Below are 24,986 nucleotides of genomic sequence, written 5' to 3' on the forward strand. Positions count from 1 at the left end.
TCCCATTTATAAAATAAATGACCATAAAGTCGCGTATGTTCTGAGGGGCGTGGCTACCGTTACAGTCTATGATCGGGAGTCCCCACCCACTCGAGTCAAAATAAAAACCAACGGAGAAGAAGGGGGGAAGTCCCGCCTCGTTGTCTGGGCAGCCAATGGCCAGCTGGGCCCAAACGGAGCCAGCCAATGGCCAGCTGGGCCCAAACGGATCTAGAAAGATGGCGACTTACAGTGCAGGAATAACAGGCTTCATTTTACGTCCATGTTAGACCCGGGGAACGCTTTGTCCATATTTTTTACAGTCTATGCTACAGACACACACACACAAAGCTGTGCATAGGAAGGGCTAGCGCCCCTGAAAAAAGACAGGTTTGACATCATTGGTGACACGGTAGCTAAATTGTTATACGGAAGTAACACATAGGTTCTGATTCCTGACAGGGATGTTACTCCCTTGCTGCCTCTCTGTCTTTCCTATCCCTCCTTCCACTGTACAGTAACTGTCAAATAAAAGCTGAGAAAAGCTCCCCAAAAATAACTTGTGCAGAAAAAGAATAGAAAGGTTTGAACGACATCTTCTTCTGTATTCACCGACACGTTCCGTGTCAGTGAATGTTCTCTCCACCTCCTCTCTCCTCCTTATTTTAGACACATGCACACTTCATTCTCGGTTGCTCAGCGTTTGCTTGGTGCTGCCGTTAAAAGTAACTGTAACAAAACACACAATGAGGAAAGTGTGTCAAGTCCAAGTGGGGGCTCCGGTTGGGGCTCTGCTGCGCCCATCCACTCCGTCCCCCGGGGTGTTAGACGCAGCAGCACTATCTGCCTGTCAGGATGAGTTGGGGGACTGGCACTGACGGACGGCTTCCCCTCTCGCAGGGCTCCCAATGACAGCGGCCTAATGAAAATCTGTCTGCGGGTCATGTCTCTGTCTACTGTTGCTTTTCGCAGATCCACATTAATCCTATAACAGAGACGGGTAATAGAAAAGTAGGTGAACTTTCGATGAAAAGAGTCACGACGTGTTGTGAGCTTATAGATCTGCCATTTGACCAGGACCCCAGGTCAATGACGGATATAGGGTTTAAGTGGTTAATTGTCCAAAGACATTATACTACAATGTGCATATGGATGCTCATTAGGCCGATTACCTCTAGCGTCGGGGCCTGATCAGACAGCATCATGTTAGCAGCCGGGGGCGTCTGTTATGCCAGTAAAGCCTTTGCATTGCAGTGCGCCTTGCGTTTATGCACTCTGTGTGCCTCCAGTTTTTGGAGGAGCACCTTGGACGTCTCAAGTTGAAATAAAATCAATTCAAAGTAAAGCGAAAAAGCTGCTGTGCTTTGATGAATGCGCAAAAAGGCACACATCTTTTTATATGTGAAAATGTGCGTTATGAAAAGTGTGTTATGATCAATCTGCGCGGAGGCAGTGTAGATTCAGAGTAAATAAGTAAGATTGTCGGCCCGTAAACCAAGGAAGCTTTGAGAAGGAAGAGAAGTGGTCACGTGACTGGGCTGTGCCAACCACTTTCATGGACACTTTCATGGGAGCCAAACTCACACCGGAAGTGCAATGAATACATGGCAGTGAATGGAGCCGGCTGGACCAGCTCATAACAAACATTATTAACAATAACAATTGAGACCTGTCTCATATAATCGGTTCAGGAATATAAAAGAAGACATATCACAGGTTGTTTTCTAATCACTTGCTTTTCGATGTACACAGAGTGCACAGTATATCATTTTATCTGAGGATCTAAACAACAGCAGGTATCGTTTCTGGCTCCGAAGTATCACGAGATTTGGCTGCCAGACAGGAAACGGTGGGAAGTCTCGCGATACTTGGTACGTTCAGAAAGGTACTTTGTGCTCTTTAGATACCATACCTCTATAAAAATTACACAGTGTACACATTGAAAAGCAACACAGCAGACAATAATGTGTTACATATTATGTCTTCTGTTATTTTCCAGAAGTGATTACTTTACAAAAGGTCTCAGTCATTCATAAATAATGTTCAGCTCAGCTGGTCACTGAGCTCTCATTGACTCCAGTGCATTCTGCCAAACTTCCGGGTAGTTTGGCTCCCATGAAAGTGTCCACGAAAGTGTCATGGCACAGCCCAGTCACGTGATCACTTCTCTTCCTTCTCAAAGCTTCCTTGCCGTAAACCTAGCCGTAAGCCAGGAAGTGAATGGCTGCGTGGGCAAAACAGCTTTTTGTCGCATTCCTAAGCCAATTATTTTATGAGCGGCAGAGTCTCCGGTGAGTCGGGTCTAAAAACGCCTTCTAAATCCTGACCTAAGTTTTCTGAAAACATCAGATTAAAAAATACATTTAGAAAAGCTATACTGTACATATACAATACATATAACAGCTAAGGTGTTCCCGGATTGAAAGGTATAAATTAACAACTCCTGGAAGTTATAACAACGAATAGGTGTTCCAGGTTTCAAATGGGTTCATCTCTCCTTTTTATACACGTACATTCATGACTTATTTATTATGCCCTGTAGTAGTCACATTCATTGTATTATGCAGATTAGTCATATATCATGCACTTTATGCCTCCTCTCTTTATCTTTATAACTGCAATGCCTTCACAACTAAGAATTTCACCCACCTTACTGGATTGATTCTGATTCTCATCAAACATGTCAGTCTACACTTCCCAAAAGGAAGCACCGTCTGACCAGAAGCAGGGATAAAATACATTATCCCCACCGGCTATAAATATATATAAGATGCACCGCAACGCATTTAAATCCCAATCACGTTTGTTGCACGTTGGGAAACTTCAGCGGGGACACACTCTACAAAGAGGGGTGCACTGACGCCTGTCTTCACTCCAGTGAGATGACCCCTAATTATTCTTCAACAGGCTCACAGCCAGGGAAATGTTTATGTGGAGTATTTTGTCATCGTAGCGTACACCACCTGCATGAGAATGACATTCTGTCTGGAGGACTCTTCTCCAAGAGAGGAATATATAAAGAGGCAGTCCATTTGGAGAATACAAGGGAAAGCTTGTTTTTACTGCTTATGCTTATCCTGGGTAGCATATTGTGTATTTATGTATGGTAATATTCTCAACCTTTTTTAATTTCATGGACTGATTATGCATTAGGCCATTGCATTGCATGCTTTTTTTATTAGTATTTTTTATCTGTCTCCAATCTTTACTGTAAAAAAACTGTTTATTTAACTCTTGAGTTAGTGTGAACAGATGCAACCAAACTGACCTGAATTGGGTCCTTTTGGTTCCATACACTCTTGGAGTTCAGACTATCAGTCCTTTATCTGGGGGCCCCATGAGAACCAGTGGAACCAGTGTCTGGCATTTTTAGAAGAAGCAAATCTCTCTCTCTCTCTCTTTCGCCCTACCCCTCCCACACACAGACACACACACACACACACACACACACACACACACACACACACACACACACACACACACACACACACACACACACACACACACACGCCCCCACTACCCGAGGAATCCTGTGACATTCAGGCACAGACAGGATTAATTACTTAATTAAGTAAGTAATGTTTCAGATGTTACCCGATTTGATGGGTAACATCTGTGGCTTGCACACTTATATTTTAAATTAGTATGGAGAAATCAAACATGCAGCATCCAGTGGATATGGGGGAGTGGCTTTGACCAAGAAGAGATAATACAAATGTCAGAATTGCTTACAAAAATCTCTGTCAGTCTAGTCTTGTCCAAGGCTAGTACGTTTGCATAATGAGTCACACAAAAGCATGGCAGGGCTGCAGGCTACAAGTGTGTGTGTTGCTGCCTTTATTTAATTTGTGAACAGATGCTACTGTGGCTTAAAGGAGAATTTCATGCTAGAAGGCTTTCTTACCTTTCGTTGTAGTTGTTAGGTCCAGGGTGCAGTTACAACAACATCAGGACAAGTGCAAAACAGGACAAGACAGTGCAAAGAATAGTGAATAAAATAAAGTGCAGAGAGTTCAAGTGATCCGTTCAGAGCACAAGTCAGTCCATTCCACTCTGAGTGGGGGGGGTCAGGGGGGGACACCTGCAGTGTTGAGGAGCCGGATAGCCGTGGAGAAAAAGCTGTTTGAAGGACGGGCCTTTCTAGTCTTTAGGGAACGCAATCTCCTGCCTGAGGGAAGCGGGGCAAAAAGACTGTGGCCTGGGTGTGCAGGGTCAGCCATGATCTTCCTGGCCCTCGAAGCTCTACTCCTAAACAGTGCCTCAAGGGGGGGCAAAGGGCAGCCAATCACCCTCTCTGCTGATCGTATGACCCGCTGTATCATGATGCACTTTCATGGTCAGCATCATGTGTGGTCAACCTCATACAGTAGCTGGGAGCACAATGCAGACTTCCCCTTCTTTAGCCAAGTGCTTAGCATTTAGCCCGTAGCAATGTCATTCCCCATAATACTGTAAGACTGATGCGATTTCATCAGCCGTTCAGTATTAACAGACATTGTTCGTCTGTGCAGTGCAGTGGTGCTTTCAGAATTGGCCTATCCTATTTAAATGGGTCTGCTCTATTACAGCCGTCATGTTGGAGCATATAACATGAGCTGACAGTGTTTGTGATGGAGTCAGAGTTAGCACCGCGTCAGGCTTGCATCATCATTGCCAAATGTCATTCCTCTGGCTGTTGTGCAACCTCTTCACTTCTTTTAGAGACCTTTTCAAAATTTGTGGTGCAGTAGCAGAATAGGAGTTTAGGAGCACAGCAATGACACTGTTTTGGAACTTTGTTTCCTTGGTAGCAAGTCTGTGGAGCAGCCATGATGTAGCTCTGGGACTTTGGGGGTAATCATCGCCACATGGCGCCTGACTGCTGCCTCCAGCATGGATATGTTCGTTGTCCCACTTGGAGAGAGACACAGTACAATTTGCTAAACAGATTTGCAGGCGGGGATGCCCAAATACGCAGCAAAGTCTAGAGGAAGTTTGTTGGAGTTAAAATATTGGCATTGAAATGTTGCTATTTAACCACTTAAACCCTATTATATACTATATTGACTGGGGATCTCCTATTGTCGTCTACTGTTTGCCTGTCATCACATGCCCAGAATAGGGTTCAAATTGTTCATGAGCATGTGCATGAAATACCGTACAATCAAAGCACGTTACTGTATGAAATAATCAATGAACTAACAGAAAGCAATAGCCTGCAGGAAATGGAGAGCTGTTTGATGATTGTACGGTATCGCAAAACAAGCAATAGTCACACGGCTAAAATTACACCTACATACAGTAATATACCTTGATGAATAATTGATGTTTCATCATAGGCAGGGGAAGACAGACTGCTCCTAAAATAGCAGAATATGATATTTCATATTCAAATGAGTGGCCGAAGTGCTTTTTGTTGAATAGGATGTGTGATAATGAAGTCTGTCTCTGCATGGACACCTCCAGCAGGGCCTCTGATTGTGTGTGTGTGTGTGTGTGTGTGTGTGTGTGTGTGTGTGTGTGTGTGTGTGTGTGTGTGTGCGAGGGAGAGAGAGTAAGTGGGAGAGAGAGTGGCGTGCGTGCGTGCGAGGGAGAGAGAGTATCTGTGCGCCATGCGTGCGTGCGTACAGTACTCCAGTATAGTGAGCTAGCCTACTGACATTGATGTTGGTTCTGCATCAGGCAGGGTGCAGATTGTGGGTGTATACGTCTGTATTGTGTACTTTATTATTATTATTATTACTGACAGACAGGGGAGGCATGCTTTGGTCCGACGGACCATTGGTTCGACGGAGCATTGGTCCGACTCGGGTTTAGGTTTAGGTGTGCTGCCCCGTGCTGGCGGTTATGGTTAGGGTGAGGGTTTGGGGTAGGTAGTCGATGGGACCAATGGATCGGACCTATGCCCCGTCGGACAAAAGGCATGCACTCGACAGACAGTGTCTTCTTGGTCGTCACCAGGCAGGATGATTGTATATATAGGGTGTATACGTCTGACCTTTATCAATAATTGATTGATTGTGTCTTTATTATGATGTTACTCTTTGTATTATTTTACCCTTTGGTTGGTTATAAAGATTTATATCAATAAACACAAGACGTGTGTATCAGCATAGGTTTGTTTATTCCGCCATCTTGGATCTCATCCTATAGCATGAACTCCCGTCCCCAAGTCTCGCGGGACTATATCACAGTCTGGAGTACAGTGGAGTGTAAAGGCTCATTCATAGTCTTGATTTTCGGTGGTGAGGTGACCACCGAACTACAACATGACGTCACGAGCCGCGGTAAAGAGCAAACCACCGCCCCAGCCGTTCTCTCTGTTTTAACACCGCTCAACGTTATTTCAGTGTGTGGGGGCGACACAGCAGAGAGATGGAAGGAAGGAAGCGAAGTGGAAACAACAGGATTCTCTGTATGTGTACAGAAAGTGTACAGGGTGAGCTTGACAGCGGGAAGAGATGAGTGTATGTATTCTGGAATACTGAAGTTTTTCTCTTTTCTCTTCGCTGTTTTTCTGGTGGTAAAACTTTTATAGCATCGCTGTCAGATGGTCGCCATGAATGTACAAAAGTTTAACGGTTACTTTTCAGGAACTTGTGTAGTTCGTATTTAGTCACAAGCTTCTTTTCTTTTACTTTTCATAGTTTAAACAGACTCACAGTCATACAGACTTAACCACATTCAACCTGTTGTCCTGGCCTAGACACACTGTGAGCTTATCGACGGTATAAAAACAATAAATTAATTTATGGAAGAAAAAAAACACCACAAAAATTAGTACTTGAATAAAGCTACTAACTTACCGTAAAGAGTCACTGGATTAGTTAATGTCCACCCCCAATGGATGCTGAGGGGGAGACACGCAACGCCTTGTCACAACCTTGTAGTTATTTTAGGCAAGTGACAGTCAGACACCCTCACATGAGGGAGAACAGAGACAGTCTGCATGCTCACGGAAGCAGAAGCTGAGCAGGAGAACAAGAGAGCAGATGAAGGGGAGGAGGACGAGAGGAGGATTTAACAGTAGAGGATGAAGAAGAGAGAAAAAAATCATCCCACTACGATCGGGATGAGACAGGGGGGAGGGGGGAGGGAGAGAGAGAGAGAGAGAGAGAGAGAGAGAGAGAGAGAGGGGGAATTTGAGGGAACGTGATATGAAGCAGGAAAAGGCAGAGAGATTGACAGGGAAAGGGAGGTGATGGCAGAGAGAAAGAAATTTCAGAGGGTAGAATAACTGCTGGCGAGATAGACAGATAGTGAGAGTGTGAGTGTGTGAGAGAGAGAGAGAGAGAGAGAGAGAGAGAGAGAGAGAGAGAGGGGGGCGGTGTCTGTATCTCCAGGCAGTAGCTCTATCTTCTGTGGCCCGTTTTAAAACTCACTTTTGCCATCTGTCACATCTCTCATTAGAAGACCCACACAGGCTCCATTTTCACCCCCCCAAGGGTCCATTTTAACTCTGAGTGTAAAAACTGACCCAAATGGACCTTTATGAGTAAATTTTTTGCACTCAAGATTCAAAAGAACACTGAGGATTTTACTGTGCAGAAGCACTGTGCCATTAACACATCCTAACTCGCTCCCTCTGCTCCATGTGTCACATTCATATTTCACTTAACATGTTCGACATTGCTGTTGACGCCCTCGTCCTACCTAGAGGGTCCTTGTTTCTGACTCATTCACCAAACCTCCATTCACAAACACTGCGTGACCATGAGAGTTGAATACAACACCGACTCCTCCACTCCATCACCTACTGTACAAAGGAACCTCCCCAAGTAGCAAATTGAGGGTGTTTTGATGTTGTGGAGAATTTACACTAAATATTTTAGTTGAAGAAGGACGCTTGAAGAGTGTAATGGAATGCATTCGTATTGCGCTTTTAGTTGAACTTTATCCACTTCAGCTCTCATCAAATCTCCTCGTCAATATTTTATATCTGTGTTCTCTCCCACTTGCAGTGATGGAAAATACACTAAGGACATTTACTCAATTACTGTTACTTACTGAGGTACTTTAGTTACTTTAGTGTTCTTTATACTTTATAGTACTTCTACCTAACTACTGTTCTGTTCTGTACATTTCAGAGGTTTATTGTTCTTTTTAATTCACAACTATTATTATTTGACTTTAGTTGGTATAGTTACTTTGTTGACTTAGATTATTAATACAAAACACCCATCAATATATGATTAATATTATTATATAAGTTAAGTTGCATATACAGTAAATAAATAAAAATCATCCGGTATCTTTAATGCATGACTAATTACATTCCAATAATAATGATTGTGAAATGTGCCTTTCTGTACGAATACATTTCTATCACTGACAGAACCTATATATGCCTCTACTGCTTTCTCTCTCTCTCTCTCTCTCTCTCTCTCTCTGTTTTGTTTCTCACTTAACATGCCGTCCTCATGTGAGGTCCTCAATGGCCCATTTCATGGATGAGGTGCATGTTTAATTTCCTCCCAGGCAGCAGTAATGCATGAGGCCCTGCTGGGATTCACATCAGTGCCGAGTGTTGTTCACACGTGGTTGACTTGACCAGAGCGTGAGAGAGATTTCTTTCAATGTATATGTCCCCGTTGTGGTCTTTCGATTTTATTAATTTAAATAATTACGAGTATGCCCTCGTTAAGGCTGTTGATGTTGAGCAGTGGGGGTCAAAGTGGGGTCTGGGGACCCCCAAAGTTGTTATTTATTAACATTTTTTGTCAAAAAAGAGCACAGAGGTTTGGTTGAACAGACTCCAAATACAGGTTTTGGACAGAAATCATTATCCCTTGGTTAGTGTGTCACTGAGATGGCTCAATGCCATCTCAGTGGAAGCAGTTGCATTAGTGTCAAGCGCTCGCATGGTTAACTGCTGAAGGTTGGCTTCCATCTCAGGACATCTTCATTACCACCAGGGTCAATGCGTTTCAGATAAGAGAGTGTCTTTTTGTTATAGCAATATATCGCTCTTTCAATGGGAGTGAATAAGAGTACGTATATCTGATCTCAGCTGGCAGGATATTGGAAGAATAGACTACTTTGTTCCTGGGTTTTCAAGGTGACATGTCAGCCTTTTGGTGAATGCATGCCTAACTGGGATGAATGTCTTAAGAGCACAATAATGCTGCTTTGAAGAGCAAGATCTTTGCAGTCAAGGTTGCGGGTGTGAATACATACTCTAACTGGTAAATTAGCGCCATTTCTCCAATCTTTGCTCTATTCCAATATGCATTACATTCTCACACATTCACACACTGATGGCAGAGGTATCCATGTAAGGCACTGAATCTGCTCATCAGGAGCAGTAACAAGGGTTCTGTGTCTTGCTCAAGGACACTTCCAAGGTTCCCAGGCGGGGGTATGTACATATATAGTTTGCCTGGTTAGTACTACAGTAATACAGTACTGTCATGCACACAATCATGCACAGTACTTTCATGCCTGCACATACTCTCTATCTCTCTCTCTCGCTCGCTCGCTCGCTCGCTCGCTCGCACACACACACACACACACACACACACACACACACACACACACACACACACACACACACACACACACACACACACACACACACACACACACACACACGCACACACACACGCACGCACGCACGCACTTGATCTGGGAGAATAATCAGAGCTCAGGAACATTTCACCTCATTGATTATTCATGACCTAGCATTGTGTGTACATTGTGTGTTCATTATGTGTATGTCTTATTCATGACACAGCTCATGATCTGTCTGTTGTTCTAATGCCTAATTGGGGCTTATTGAATGTGTTGTTTGTGTGTGTCAAGTTCGTTGCTGTTGGGCAGAAACCTCTTATCTCCATATGTTTGATCATACATACTACAGTCAGTGTCACAGGAAAACATCAAAGGTAGCAGATGTAGGGGCACCAGCTGGCCTAGTGGTCTAGGTGCATCATGCCACACATAGGCTCTGGTCTGACAGCGTGTTGTGTGTTCGAGTCCCGTTCATGACAACCTTTGTCTCTCCCAGTCTCTCTCTCACTCTTTCCTATGCCAGTCTTCACTTGTATCCATCATTAAAGGCAGAAAAGCCTAAAACGAATCTTTAAAAAACAATGTAGGAGATGTATGGCCCGTGCGGCTAGTGCAGCGGTCCAGGCACCTAGGCTGCTAATGCTTTGCTGCGTGTCATCATTCCCCATCTCTCTCCGCCCATTTCTTGTCAGTCTTGTCAGTTTTGACAGGTGAACATTTGGAATGGGCTTCGGATTACACAGAGCAAAGGTATCACCTCCAATTTAGCATCATTTGCATTAATAGCTTCTGACGATGGCAGATCCAATGGCCTTATTAATAATAATAATAAAACTTTATTTGTATAGCACCTTTCATGACATGAAATGCAGCTCAAAGTGCTTTACAGAACAATGGAGAATAAAAGAAAAGCAAGGCAACGACAGTAATGCAATACAGTGAGGACATGAATAACAAAAACTAAAAAAAAACAACTAAAAGATCAATTAAAAGCAATGTTGTAAAAGTGGGTCTTGAGCTGAGCTTTAAAAATGTCTACAGAGGCTGCCTGACGAAGGTACAGAGGGAGCTTGTTCCATGCCGACGGCCCGTAGAAGCAAAAAGCTGCTTCCCCGTATTTTTTTGTTGCCATTTTTTTAGGCAAAGCGAGCAGGCCAGCAGTGGAAGACCTTAGCGGGCGGTTTGGGACATATTTAGGCAGGCAGTCATGTAGGTAGGAAGGTGCGAGACCATTGAGAGCTTTATAGACAAGTAAAATAATTTTAAAATCAATCCTAAAAACAACCGGAAGCCAGTGCAGTGATGCCAAAACTGGAGTAATATGTTCTCTCATCTTAGTTCTAGTTAAAACTCTGGCTGCTGCATTTTTGACAAGTTGTAATCTGTCAGTTGTTTTCTTAGGCAGTCCTGAAAAAAGTGCATTGCAGTAATCAAGCCTAAAAAACTATTAGTGTTATTATGTGTGTGTGTGTGTGTATGTGTGATTGTGTGCATGTGTGTATGAAATCCAAAGATACTGTGATAACGTACCCTACAGGTGCATGGTCTAGCCAGAGTCTAGCCAGCATCATTCCGTGTCTACCCTTACGCCTGATTTATACATAGTTTTTTATAGCGTTGCAAGCTTGTACTCTAGCTTGTAGATCAGCTATTTTATGAATCAGGCCCAACAGTTCAGCTGAAATCAGTGTTTTTGAACAATCAACCCAGAATTGCAGACAGAGGCTGCCATTTCATGTCTTGATTGATTGATAGTGTTAAATGACGGGACACAAAGCATGCAGGACCTTGTAGTCTATCGCATACATAGCCCTACTGCCACAGATACCGGTAGATTGATTGAATACTTTATTAACAAGATTGTTAACAGTATAGCACAGTCAAAGATCATACAAAAAAGAATTCCCAGGGTCTTTTTCAACCTCATGCCATCAGGACAAAGAAACTTTCCATGGAAAAAGTTCAGTTTCAGTAGGAGTTTTGTCCCCTCAGCCATCGCGGCATTAAACAAACTGCCCCGCCGATAGGATGGTTCTGTATACAGTGGGGATGGGGACCTCATGTTTTTGTATTGTCTTGGTGTAATGTTTTCTGTCCTATGTGTTGTTTTTGTTGTTTTTTGTGGGTGTTGAACAGACCTGTGAAGATGAATATCCTTCGGGACAATGAAGATTATTATTATTATTGCACTTTGTCTCCTGTCTAGTCTCACCCTGGTTGTTGGCCGGTCGTTTACCCGCGACCGCGTTTGTTCTTGTTGTCGGCAGATGACGCCCCAGGTTACGGGCCGGTGTTCGACGAGCAGCCGGTGGACACCATCTACCCCGAGGAGTCGCCCGAGGCCAAGATCACCATGAACTGCCGAGCCAGAGCCAACCCACCTGCGACATACAAGTAACATATGTTTCCCATACCCTCAGTGTCTCTGTGCTACTGTATACAGTACTGGATGTCTCTCACCATCCCTCTGTCTGGAGTCTTAACACAAGACTCCAGACCATTGAGTGAGTGTTTGTGTGTTGTGCATGTGTACGGCAAGGCTGAGAAGCGATAACCCTTAAACTGACTGCTGTTAAGTCTGCATCCTTTGCTAATTACATTCCCACCCGGTCTGACACCCACTTAGTCCCCTCCACAGTGTGTGTGTGTGTGTGTGTGTGTGTGCGTGTGCGTGTGCGTGTGCGTGTGCGTGTGCGTGTGCGTGTGCGTGCGTGCATGTGCATTCTAGTGTCTTTGTATGGTTGTTATGGTCCCTACAATGCATGATCAGAGAGATCATACATTCTTAATAGTTTTAATAGTTTGCTATATTGTTTTTGTAATTGTCAACAACTCATATCACTCACCCACAGCACAGCAGGTGTTTGTTAGTTTCCCCAACACGCTAACAAGAGCTTAAAACACCAAAATATGACACGCCAACAAAGCCTGGCGGTAAACAATGATGTTGGCATGGCCCGCAACAGTCAGCACATCAACATATCGCCACCGTGCCTCCATCTCATTTCACTCAGCGCTGCTGAAAATTAAAATTAAAATAATTTCTCGACGATCTATTTCAATTTAAATGTAAATGTATGTAAATGCTGCCTCTCCACCACATCATCCAAATCGGTTTGACTGTCACAGAGCCCATGATTTGGGTGTCAAGGGAGAGGGAATTAGCTTGGATGGTCGCTGGTGTTGTCTATACATTCATCTACCATGCTGTCAGCTATACGCCTCTGAGCTCATGAATGAGATGTTGAAAAGGACCTTGTTGTACTTATTGCTTCTATACTCAAGCACTGTTTTCAGACGTATTATACTCAAATCTGCTGCAGTTGAGAGCAACAATATTAGCCCAGTGTCCGTATCGTGCATGGGGAAAACATTTGCGAAGCCTTGTGAGCTTGTAGGTCGGCAGTTATTTTCAGTGAAGATATTCAGTGTGTATATATATATATATATATATATATATATATATATATATATATATATATATATATATATATATATATATAATATATATATAGATACATATATACTACTATGGTATATACTTTTGGAGTGAGCAGGTCGCTTCTTATCACCTGGCCGGGGGGAGTTTCCCTGGTAGGACATGGACAGCACGTGGAAGGACAGCGTTATTCCAACCAGTTCCTTTCGCCTCCATCAGGTGACTGGACTGATTACTTCATGTTTTTTGTGAGGGTACCTACCCTAGGGGACATGGGGAGAACCACACAGAAAAAGGCTCTTTTGCCAACCCCACCTGATGATTTTCATCCTGGCAACCCAATATTGGTTATGTCGGGGTGCACACGCAGATCCGACACACCAAAGGTCTGACATGTGGAAATCACCATCGCTCCCGATGCGTTGGTCCGACATGAGTTTTTAAACGTTTTCCCCTGTTTTTCATAAATTGTGAAGATATCTACTGTATGTGATACTGTCACATGATGAAATATTAAATAGGGCATTCATTTATGAAAAAACTCAACAAAAAACAAACTAATACAGTATATATAAGGTATTGGAGATACGTGGTTTCTGCCCAAGAGCCATATACTACTGTATACCAGTTCAGTCAGACAACTCAAGGAGGATGTAATATATATTTATTGAATATAAGATAATCAATGCAATATATTTATTATGGTTTGGCGATGTATTGGATCTGCTTTTAGGTACTCAGGTCAAGCGCATCAGTCCCAACCATAGGGACTCTGAATCCCCCGTACCTAAATAGTAGATCCAAAACGACAGGTGGTAGCTGGGGTGGAGGTGGGAGCGCACTTGTATACAGCAGCACGAGTATACAGTATAGCAGCAGCAGCAGAATTGAGCGCAGGTTGTATGACAGCAGCACGCTGATACAGCAGCAGTGTAAGCAAGCAAGAAGGCAGAGGAATGCAAACCTCTGGTTCAAGTAGCCGGTATGAGATGTGGTGAGTGTGTGATTGGCTGAGTGAATCATGTGGATGAGAGCGTGATGCTGCGGTGGCCCAATTAACAGCCGGCGCGCTGACTGAGGTTCCCTGACTGAACTTGCTCTGCGCATGTCTACGACAGGCGCAAATGCTCATTTCAGTCAGACAACTCAAGGAGGATGTAATATATATTTATTGAATATAAGATAATCAATGCAATATATTTATTATGGTTTGGCGATGTATTGGATCTGCTTTTAGGTACTCAGGTCAAGCGCATCAGTCCCAACCATAGGGACTCTGAATCCCCCAACAGCGCAAAACATCCGAAACCCCCAAAAAGCAGATCATCACCAACCCTAAGCTATACATGTGTACAACAGAGCACCTGTTGTTTCCTGTAACAGGAAGACCATACCGATATCCATTCCGCGCAGCGACAAGGGTCATAGGACATGGATCAGACATAGGTCATGCTAGCATTATGTGATGACTAGTCAATGTGTTCGACAGTACAGCGGCTGTTCTAGCATTATGTGATGACTAGGTCAATGTGTTCAACAGTACAGCGCCTGTTGATCCCTGAAATTCAGGAGTCCTAAACGGTGTCCTGGTTCGCTGCGCGCTGCAAAACCAACATGACCCACTGCACAAACTCAAAAAAAAACCCCAACTCAACCAGGATCACCGAAAGGGACATTCTATCATTATCATTAATATCTGAAATCAGTACCCAGTAGTCTACCACCTGGAGCTTCAAATTTTAGCTTGCAACATGATCGCATGCATGATCATGATGCGGCGGCAACGCTGCAATGCGGCAAGTTCTGCCACAGTAATATGCAAAATACAGTTTTAGAATAATTGTACTTCTGTAGTAAGTAAGAAAAGAGAAAAATCTGTAGCAAATAACACACTATTCGCGACTAGTTAGTATTTGAGCCTGTAAAATATCTTTCAAGACTAGTCTAACATAGCTTTCGTAAGCAGCAGAGACCACCGGCCTAAGAAACAGAAATCATGCAGAAAAACAGTTTTAAGAGTATTAATAATATCCTGCAGCATAAGGAGCAAAATAATGAATATATGTAGCAGCAGCAATGTAACCAACATAATTCAGAGCTCATTAGTTCTGAGCCTGAAAAAGCATTCGAGTTTAGCAGAGCATAGCTTCCAACAGCTGCAGAAGACCACCAGCCCAAAGCTGTAGAGTGTAGCATTTGGAACTTCGGTGCTGCTGTGCCGATCCTAAAGAGTGACGTGTAGCGATTAGAAGGCGGCCCACGGCTTTGACACAGAAGAAGCAGCTTTTGCAGGACCGGCCATGGCTTCCCGGAATCCATCATGAATAGGGGCTCATGACATTGCGGATGGACAGCATGGCAGAAAACGAGGCATGGAAGAGAAAGGGCAAGACCAGTGTTAGTTGCTGTCACAGATATACCTTAATGAAATTAGTTGTTTTGAGTGATTTTATGGTGGGCATCCAAGCAAAGTCAGAAGTGGAAATATCATGCATAGGATTCACCACATAGAAAGTATAAAAAATAATATATATATATATATATTATAGGATGCCAGTAGATTACTCACTGAAGCTCTGGAGTAAAGCTGAACGCCAGTTATAATGCCTTGAGATTTAAAACAATTAACTAAAAGCACTACTAGGATAGGATACACGGAAAGCAACTTGGAAAAATGAATAGGACCCTGCAACATACTTTAACCTCATGAGCTTGCAGCTGCAATTAAGAGAAGGCAGGAATAATTAACCATGGTTTGATTTAAGGTTACCAGGCAGCTTCGAAACCATCAGCATGGCCTCTGAGCTAGAACATGAAATTAAACAGACAAGCATCTCTACGTTGACAAACCTGGAATTAGAACAGCTCTTAGAATGAAACAATCCATAACACGGGTCCAAGTTATACCACTGAGTAACGTGTCGATAGATGGAACAGAGGAGCGTCCTTATTGATGGGTGATGCAGATTCCTTCATTATGACTGATCTGTTTCCAATTCCAGGTTTTTATCCGACCAAAAGCATGCTACCGCTGCTTATAAGGTAGCTCAAATAACACGGAAGACTTGCATCTGCCGGCAAGAATTAAATTCAGCCATTTATCTGCAACCCATCTCCCTTCATACTCTTCCCCCAAGACCGTAGAAGGAGCTGCGTCCATGTCAACATATCAAGGATACAGATGTTTCAACCGAAACACTACTTAGGTGGCTGAGCGACTGCATGTGAATATAGAATTAATAGAAACAAAAGCAGCCTAGGTGAAGATGCGGATTGATTAACTGATGACCTGCCTCATGGTTTCAGTAGCAGCAGATCCACGTATACCACCAATGTGAGCCTATCCGATAATGGCTGCAGCTGCGATGAAGACTGTATGCAGCAACCCACGGGGAGGACCTTCCCAGCATCCAAGGTTCATCTCATCAGTATAAAGGGCTGTCGCTCAGGAAATGGAGACAGAAGCAGCATGAGAACAGCTATGAATCGCTTTAAAATGACATGGATATAGCTAAAGTTGACTTTAAGGCAAATTAGCTTCAGTCACGGTGTAGTATCATCTAAGCCGTAACACTGATAGAATTCAAATCAATCATTTAGCAGCAGTGTCAGCAGCGTGGAACGCCATACCTCTTTTCCTGGCTGAGCATAGGAAAAACACCACGCCTCTGTTCCTGGGCTAAGCATAGCAGAAATGTTAGCAATGAGCCAATTCCTGTCTTTAAAGACAGACTGTGCGTTTAATTTAATGTTAAACACTTCCCTGGCGCACCATAAGTACTTACCTGTAAAACAGACCCATAGAGTAAGACGGAGTTACGAAACTCAGTTCACTTCATGGGGCCAGTTCAATGGCGTGGCTCTTCTTCTACAAATGGGTAGAAGGGCGGAAGTAGGCAGAAATGCCTGACCCAGGCAACAACCCAGCTTTAGTATTCTTAAATCCCTTATTTTAGATTGTTTGTAGTAATCGTATGACAAACACAATACAGAGACTTTAGTCGTCCTGAATAATACTTTTAAAACATGTCATGTTGCACACATGCCTAAATGGCTTCTTATTTGCACTGCCGTCGTTGAAAACAATGTATTCGAAACTCCATTTGTCCGCCTTTCAGGCTGCATGAACAGTGCTCGGTTTCTGCCCGCTCATCGTAACTCTTCTATTAGATGGCTCTGCTGCAACCCATGCCGCCTATTTCTCCAAGCATAGGCATCGAGTCGTGGGTGCTTGAGGCCTGAAGCGCCCACTGACACAATGGGCGCGTTCGGAAATAGCGCACTGTGCAATGCAAACAAATGGACGAGTGCGCTCCCGCACTGGGGCCAGTGGGGCGGGGGGGCACCCACTATCAATTAGCCTCCTAAATACCTCATAAAGGCCTACTAAAAATAATTGAGATCCCTGAATGTGCAAGCATCCACCTTATAGCCAGGTAAATCATTTATTTGAACAGCAGGATCAATTCGTTTATAGGTAGTTAGCATGAATCAATGGCATGATATTGATTCCTCCAGCCAAAATGAAAATAATAATATCCAGCATGGCTCTGCCCAACACTAGGTGCATGATACGGTACAATTCACACTGACATATTCCTTGGGACCCAGGTGCCATGTGTGCCTATGCAACCAAGAGCAACCTCACTGCTCTCTCAGTTGCTCTGGTCAACTCCATTTACTTCTAACTGATGCTGCATTGGACGTTTCATTCCGATCAGAGAACTTGTGTTGCCATATGTGAAGAAAAATACACTGCAGTACAAACAAACAATAATAGAAAAACATTAACTAAAATAAGCAGGCTAATTAACATAAGAAAATGTACAAGCAAACATTTACTCACATAATGTAAATAAAAGAAAGAGGCAAAACTATATCATAGTTCCATATATATGCATAACACAAACAAACTTACAAGTATTAGGTGAAGAACCTCCAAACACCACAACATGCATCTCTGAATGTGAAACATGAAACTGACAACAACAAGACGGCTCTCTTCTACACTCTACAGAACAGGAAAGCTAAAGATATACTGCCCCTAGTGGACGGCAGACCCTTCAATATGGAGGAGACAAGCAGCTGGGTCAACGAAAACAAGCCACAAACTATCTTGAATCATTATGAAAACAATCCAACAACGTAAAATAAGTTTATCATCATATAAAATTGAGGGTGCCTCAAATGAACCGCGGGTTTAAACAACGTTGACTGTTATAATGTGCAGACGTGGCAACATGCCTGACAGACGCGATGCGGACATACTCCCGAGTAATCTAGTAATAGTGGCGACATTAGTGTTGACTCACTTGGCAACAATGGAATGCGGAAGTGCTCGTTCTATCTCAAGGGATAGTTCCAACTTCCAGCCAAAGGAACAATGTTGGAACTATACAAAGCGTGTCGCCACTCTCCTACTCTACACTGTGGACGAATGTATGCTTTTAATCCCGTTGCCTTGAATCTATATTACGTCCACATATTGACTAGAAGCAGCCGAGACAAGAATGCGCACCAAGCGTGACCACCGTCATAAAACTGATTATAAACTTTGCCTGGATTTACATATGAAGAACGGCGGAAAGCAGAGCAGACGGCAGGTAAGATGCTTCCTTGACTAGTGTTGTGAGCAGGACAGGACCCGACGTGAAATTCATTGGCTAACGCGATCTCGGTGTGATCGAGGCACAACGATAAAAGCAACAGAAGTCAAGAGAACATTTACGCAGCAGCTTCAACTTATTTCCGTCGGTGAACAAAAGCAGTGCACGTTCTTCCAGCCAATTAAACTCACTGACTTACCAGAATTGTATGAAAGCAACGTTTAGTGCATAGCCTAATCGCCCAGACGCCACAGCAGTGGCGAGACTGTTGACATTAGCAGCAGTAGTAGAATTGAGCGCTTTGTATACAGCAGCGCACAGTATACAAAAAGCAGCAGCAAGCAAGCCTACTCGCCCGGACGCCACTGTAGCAGTGGTGAGACTGGTGACAGTAGAATTGAGCACTTGTATACAGCAGCACGAGTATACAGTATAGCAGCAGCAGCAGAATTGAGCGCAGGTTGTATGACAGCAGCACGCTGATACAGCAGCAGTGTAAGCAAGCAAGAAGGCAGAGGAATGCAAACCTCTGGTTCAAGTAGCCGGTATGAGATGTGGTGAGTGTGTGATTGGCTGAGTGAATCATGTGGATGAGAGCGTGATGCTGCGGTGGCCCAATTAACAGCCGGCGCGCTGACTGAGGTTCCCTGACTGAACTTGCTCTGCGCATGTCTACGACAGGCGCAAATGCTCATATGGGTGGAGTTTTCAACACAGGAGGGGCTATAATGAATGTGCTTGCTTTTACTAACAATGAACCCTGCAGAAATCATATTTGTCCTCCTCATGTGAACTCCTTAATGTGAGTTTTACCCCACCCATCTGGAGCTGCGGGTGGGTTAAAACAAGCACAATTCATTTGCAAACGTGCTTTATTGCCATAATCAGTAATACTGTATTTTGCACAGACTTATGGAAGTTATTATTTTCTTGGTCTGTATTTCTTTGCGTGCTGGATTGGTGCCACGCACAAAAAAAAATCTGATCTACAAGCTCACAACGCGCCTTAGCACGTGGCAGTGTGAGCTTGTAGATCTGTTATTTTCTAAACCAAGCGTAAATCAGCCGTAATCCCTAACTCTACGCCTCTTGTTTGTGCTCAGGTGGAGGCTTGACGACTCGGACATCGACATGTCCGCAGACGACCACTACAGCTTGATGGGAGGCAACCTGGTCATCGTTAACCCAGTGAAGAGCAAAGACGTGGGGAAGTACACCTGCGTGGCCGAGAACATCTACGGCACCACCATCAGCCGGGACGCCTCTGTCCTGTTCGGATGTGAGTGTCCCGAGTGTGACCCCTCTAATCCGTAAAGTACCGTGCCCTTCAAACAATGTGCTGCCCCACAGTTGGCACTTTCATGCTTTTCATGTGATTGCACGGGCAGCCGGGACGAAAGTTTAATCATAACTGGCGTGGCAAAGTAGAAATGAACGGTCCAACTCTATTAAGCCATTTTAGCTAATGTAGCGTGCACGCACGCACACACACGCACGCACGCACGCACGCACGCACGCACACACACACACACACACACACACACACACACACACACACATACAATAACTGGCGTGGCAAAGTAGAAATGAACGGTCCAACTCTATTAAGCCATTTTAGCTAATGTAGCGCGCACGCACGCACGCACGCACGCACGCACGCACACACACACACACACACACACACACACACACACACACGTGTGGCACCGGTCCGCCTCCTTCTCTTTCACATTCACAATCACACAGTCCGTAGCACTAGCTGGCTAGACGCTCCAGTTGTTTCTGAATTGTGAACACTTGACACATGGTTTGATTGATTGATTGAAATCTTTATTAACAGTTTGTAGAATTTACAGTACATTTTAAGCACAAACTCAATACAAAGACTGTCAACTGTGAGTGGACGACCCAATTAAGCATTACACTTGTTTACAACAGGGTCCACATTGTTCAATTCATCAAAACATTTAAAGACATACAAACATTTAGAGACATACAAATAGACATTTCTCTGTAGGTAAAGAACAGAACAGGAATTCATCATATGGGAAGCAAAAAAGGGAAAAGATACTATATACAGTGAGGGAAAATGGGGTGGGGGGGTGGGGGGGATTCAGATTTTACAGAGGCCAGTTTCGAATTGCAGCCATCCGTAGGTGCCCTTTGAGAGCGGTTTTGAAGGAGTCAAGGGATTCACATGTCTTAATGACTGTTGGTAGGGCGTTCCACATTTTGGTGGCATAGGAGCGAAAAGAATTTAGTCCCTTGTTTGTGCCGAATCTGGGTTGTACATGGTTTGTTGCACTCCCTCTGGTGTTGTGGGTGTGGACTTCGTTTACATTAAGGAAGTATTTAGACAGGTACATGGGTATCTTGGTGGTGTATCGAATCTTGTGGACCAGACCCATTGCAAGATGCTGTACTCTGTCGTCGACCCTAAGCCATCCCAGCCTGTCAAAGTGGGCAGGGGTGAGGTGGGTTCGGGGGGTGAGGCCAAGTAGGAGCCTGACCAGTTTGTTTTGAGAGGTCTGGAGCCTTGTTTTAAGGGCCTTTGAGGTGCTGTGGTACCAAGAGGTGGATGCATAGTCAAAGAAACCTTGTACGAGGGCTCCTGTTAAGGTCTTCAAGGTGTTTTTGCTGACCAGTGAGGAGATCCTGTAAAGGAATCTTGTTCTTTGATTGACTTTTTTGATTACGTTGGTGGCCATTTTATCACCGGAAAGATTGGCCTCCAGGATGGAACCTAGGTAGGTAATTTCATCTTTTCGTGTGATAATATTGTCACCCACTCTAACCAAGAAGCCATCTGCCTTGCTGAGTTTACTATTTGATCCGAAGAGGATGGATTCAGTTTTTCCCAGGTGTAAGGATAGTTTGTTATCAGCGAGCCAGGTGCAGATTCTACCGAGTTCAGAGCTGAGGGTCTTTTCAACCTGCAGTTTGTTCCTGTCCGAGACCAGCAGTGCTGAGTCATCTGCGAACAGGAACAAGTTGCAGTCACAAGCTGAAGTCATGTCGTTAACATAAATTAGGAACAGTAAAGGCCCTAGTATGCTTCCTTGTGGGACGCCACAGCTCACTGGGAGGGGAGGGGACAGTGTTCCGTTCACCTCCACCATCTGTTCTCTCCCCTCCAGGTAGGATTGCATCCAGCTCACTGACGTGCTATCAAAACCAATAGCTTTAAGCTTGTTAACCAGTATGGAGTGGTTCACGGTGTCAAAAGCCTTTTGGAGGTCCAGCATGACCATGCCGCAGTATTTTCCAGCATCCACCTCGTGTTTGATGTGGTCGCTCAAATAGAGGAGGCATGTGTCAGTGGAGTGGTGAAAGTCGCAAGCCGAGGCGCTCTGGAATGTGAGCGATGCAGCGTTCGACGTTGTCCCATACTTTTGTGTCAAAGAGTAGTTAACTACACACTTCACACATTGGTTAGCATCAAGTGCTAGTACAGCTAGCAGAGAGGGGCAGTGGAGTTGGATGTCAGAGAGCGCCCGTTTTTCTACAATCGACCGTTGTAGGCGCACCACAGTAAGTATTTGCAATGGAACTGGTGATCCCAATTATATTTTTAGGTCGCAAAGATTAAAATTCAAAATTCAAATCCAAAATTGGCACAATTACGAGCCCTGTGCCACACCCACCAGTTCATTAACTATGCCTGATTTGCCTGGTGGGTGGTGATGGGTGGTGATCCACCTGAACTGAAGCTGCACCCACAGCTGTTGTTAAGTGATAAAGTGGGAGGGGTTAAGGGAGGGCATGATGATATTGTGATGTCACTATATCACTGTCATTTCGATTGGGCCTTTTGACCTGTGCCTCGATTTGGCCTTTTGAGAAACCAAATATACACATGGAAGACATATTTCAATATTTTAACCACACCTGGGACCATGGAAGACATATTTCAATATTTTAACCACGCATGGGACCCGAATGGAAACAAGACCGCAAGGTCTTGTGCTCCTTTTGGATAAATGTGCTTTGACTGTACCATGTACTGTTTTGCATTTGTTATTATCTAATAAAAGAATCAATCAATCAAACCTGGGGGTCTATTAGAGTAATGTTAACTCCATAGAAGCATACAAAACAGAAAAAGTACAAAAATCATGGCACTCCATCTTTAAATAGGAAGGAATGTTGAAATGAGGCATGTGAGAGTATTGTCAAGGAATTCTGATCTAACTGTTCATTTAACTCTCAGTGTGCAAATGGAACCAAATGAATTTATGTGTGTTAATTCTGTTCCATTAGTACACTATCTGAGTTACACACCCATATGCGTCCATTTGGTTCCTAAATACAGGTTATTTAGTTGGGAGACGCCCTGAAGGACCCCTGTGGGTCTTCCAGATCTCACGTTGTGGGAACCTGTGATTGAATACATGAACTCTGAAAGACAGTTAAGGCTTTTACACAACTTACGTAAAGAACTTCCACATGACAGTGAACCACCCTACTTTGACAGTCAATTGTTCCACATCCATTTCTCTCACAGACCTCGATTTCTTCTCATCAGAGGAGAGGGAAGCAGTTTATGTGAAAGAGGGTCAGGGGGCAGTGCTGCTTTGTGCCCCACCACCCCATTACCCAGGTATGTACTGTCCTGGACACACTAATGATGCAGTGATATGATGCTGGGCAGAGTCGGCAGACCTATTGTAGCATATCATTATGCTAATTATATGCTACAATAGGTCTGCCCGGCATAACCGTTTCAGTCAATAGCATCCAATTTAACAACAAACTCTAGTAGTTAATGGTTGTTATTCTAGACATGCTGTCTTCTTGAGGTTGAAATCCAATGAAATGATGCCCTCTACTGGCAAGGGATTGAATTGCCTTTTTTTAATGGTCCAAGTCTCAGACATAAACAATTATGTGATTATTTTATTGCTGACATGTCAGGGTAGTTGTGCTTACCGGTATCTTCTAACACAAATGTCATATTTCATCTAATTATTTCCACCTTGTTGTCCACACCCTGGGCTCTTCAGTCCAGGTCAGGACAACATGTTATTGCTCCTTGCTCAGTATCAACCCAGCCATTATCCCTGTGCTTGTGGATGACAAGGATATGCCATGTTTTGAACATTGTTTATCGGTACCAGCTATAATTTGTTTAGGTCAGCAATAGGCTTTGTGTATTTAAATTATTTATGTCATATCCACCTTGTGCAATGGTTGTACAAAGCTTTAAAAATGATCCGTTTGAGTGTTGTACGCACACGTCACACGTCTGTACTTTTGTGTGTGGCCTCATTTTGCCGTAACTTGTGCATCTCTGTCTTTCCGCCCCTTTCAATCACAATCAAACACATTTCTATTAAGACGAGCACAGCACCAGAAAACGTTTTCATATTCAGGTTCATGCAAATCCATCCAAAACGCAGCCAAGTGGAAACCATGGTTACCTCCCTCTGCCACAGTTCCAGAATTAGCAAGTTAAAGTGTTTACAGATGCCCCTGCGACTGCGTCACTCCTCTCATTATGATACATTCGCTTTTATTTGAAAGGTCAGCGGCTGCTTGAATAACAAACAACACCAAACAAATGCATTATTTATACAGTAGTTCACCTTGTATTCAGATTCTTAAAATTGAGATTGTGTCGCCGCTGTGGCCAATTTGTCATAACTCTTCCAAGCTGTTGTGTTATACACCACGGCCTTGATGGGTAGGTTTCATCATGTAGGGCTGCAACTATCAATTATTTTTTAAGTGATTATTCTATCGATTACTTTTCCCCCCCAATATTCAAATAATTGAGAAGCACGTTTTTTTCATTTATTTATATATCGACGCAAAGAAATTCTAATTAACTCTTTAGAATCGACTAAACCCATTAGTCTGATTAACTCACTTAAGCCCTATTTTATACTTTTATACGCAAGTATGGAAAACTATGGAATTTAATTTCTTTTACTTTTCCACACCTGGAAAAGTATGTAAAATGTAAAATAATGTATGGAAAACGGGCCAGAAATTAAGAGTTTGGAAAAAGTATGGAATTTTGAAATTGCCAATGTGTACTGTAGGAGCCCTGTGTGTCGTGCATAGATAAAATTATATACTGTATGTGTATACAGTTAACTGTTGCTTCCCTACGTACCTGTGTTCCTGTGCAGCCGAGCTGTCGTTCCGATGGATGCTGAACGAGTTCCCCATCTTCATTCCGCTGGACAAGAGGCGCTTCGTCTCTCAGAGCACGGGCAACCTGTACATCTCCAAGGTGGACATCCAGGACAGTGGCAACTACTCGTGCTTCGTCTCCAGCCAGTCCATCTCCAAGAGCGTCTTCTCCAAGTTCATCCCCCTCGTGCCCCTGGCCGAACGTCAGTGCCGCTCTTCTTCTTCTTCCCTGTTCCTCACGTCCTGTTCGGCCAGTAGCATCTCTGTTATTAAAACCCCATTCTGGACGGGAACCCCTTTTGGTGTTTTAAGGCTTAGGCCTACTAAAAAAAAAG

General features: G+C 43.8%; 1 protein-coding gene across 2 annotated transcripts in view; it reads left to right on the forward strand.

Annotated features, from left to right (window-relative positions):
* cntn1a (contactin 1a) overlaps nucleotides 1–24,986 on the forward strand; it is a 129,036-nt gene that overhangs the window by 68,070 nt on the left and 35,980 nt on the right. For both annotated transcript variants that reach the window (XM_083763727.1, XM_083763728.1), the window contains exons 4-7: nucleotides 11,736–11,862; nucleotides 19,617–19,792; nucleotides 23,018–23,113; nucleotides 24,648–24,854. In XM_083763727.1, the coding sequence (XP_083619853.1) occupies nucleotides 11,736–11,862; nucleotides 19,617–19,792; nucleotides 23,018–23,113; nucleotides 24,648–24,854 (606 nt within the window). The remainder of the gene's footprint in view (nucleotides 1–11,735; nucleotides 11,863–19,616; nucleotides 19,793–23,017; nucleotides 23,114–24,647; nucleotides 24,855–24,986) is intronic.

Source organism: Protomyctophum parallelum (assembly GCF_964188405.1).
Source record: "Protomyctophum parallelum genome assembly, chromosome: 4".
Classification (NCBI taxonomy): Eukaryota; Metazoa; Chordata; class Actinopteri; order Myctophiformes; family Myctophidae; genus Protomyctophum; species Protomyctophum parallelum.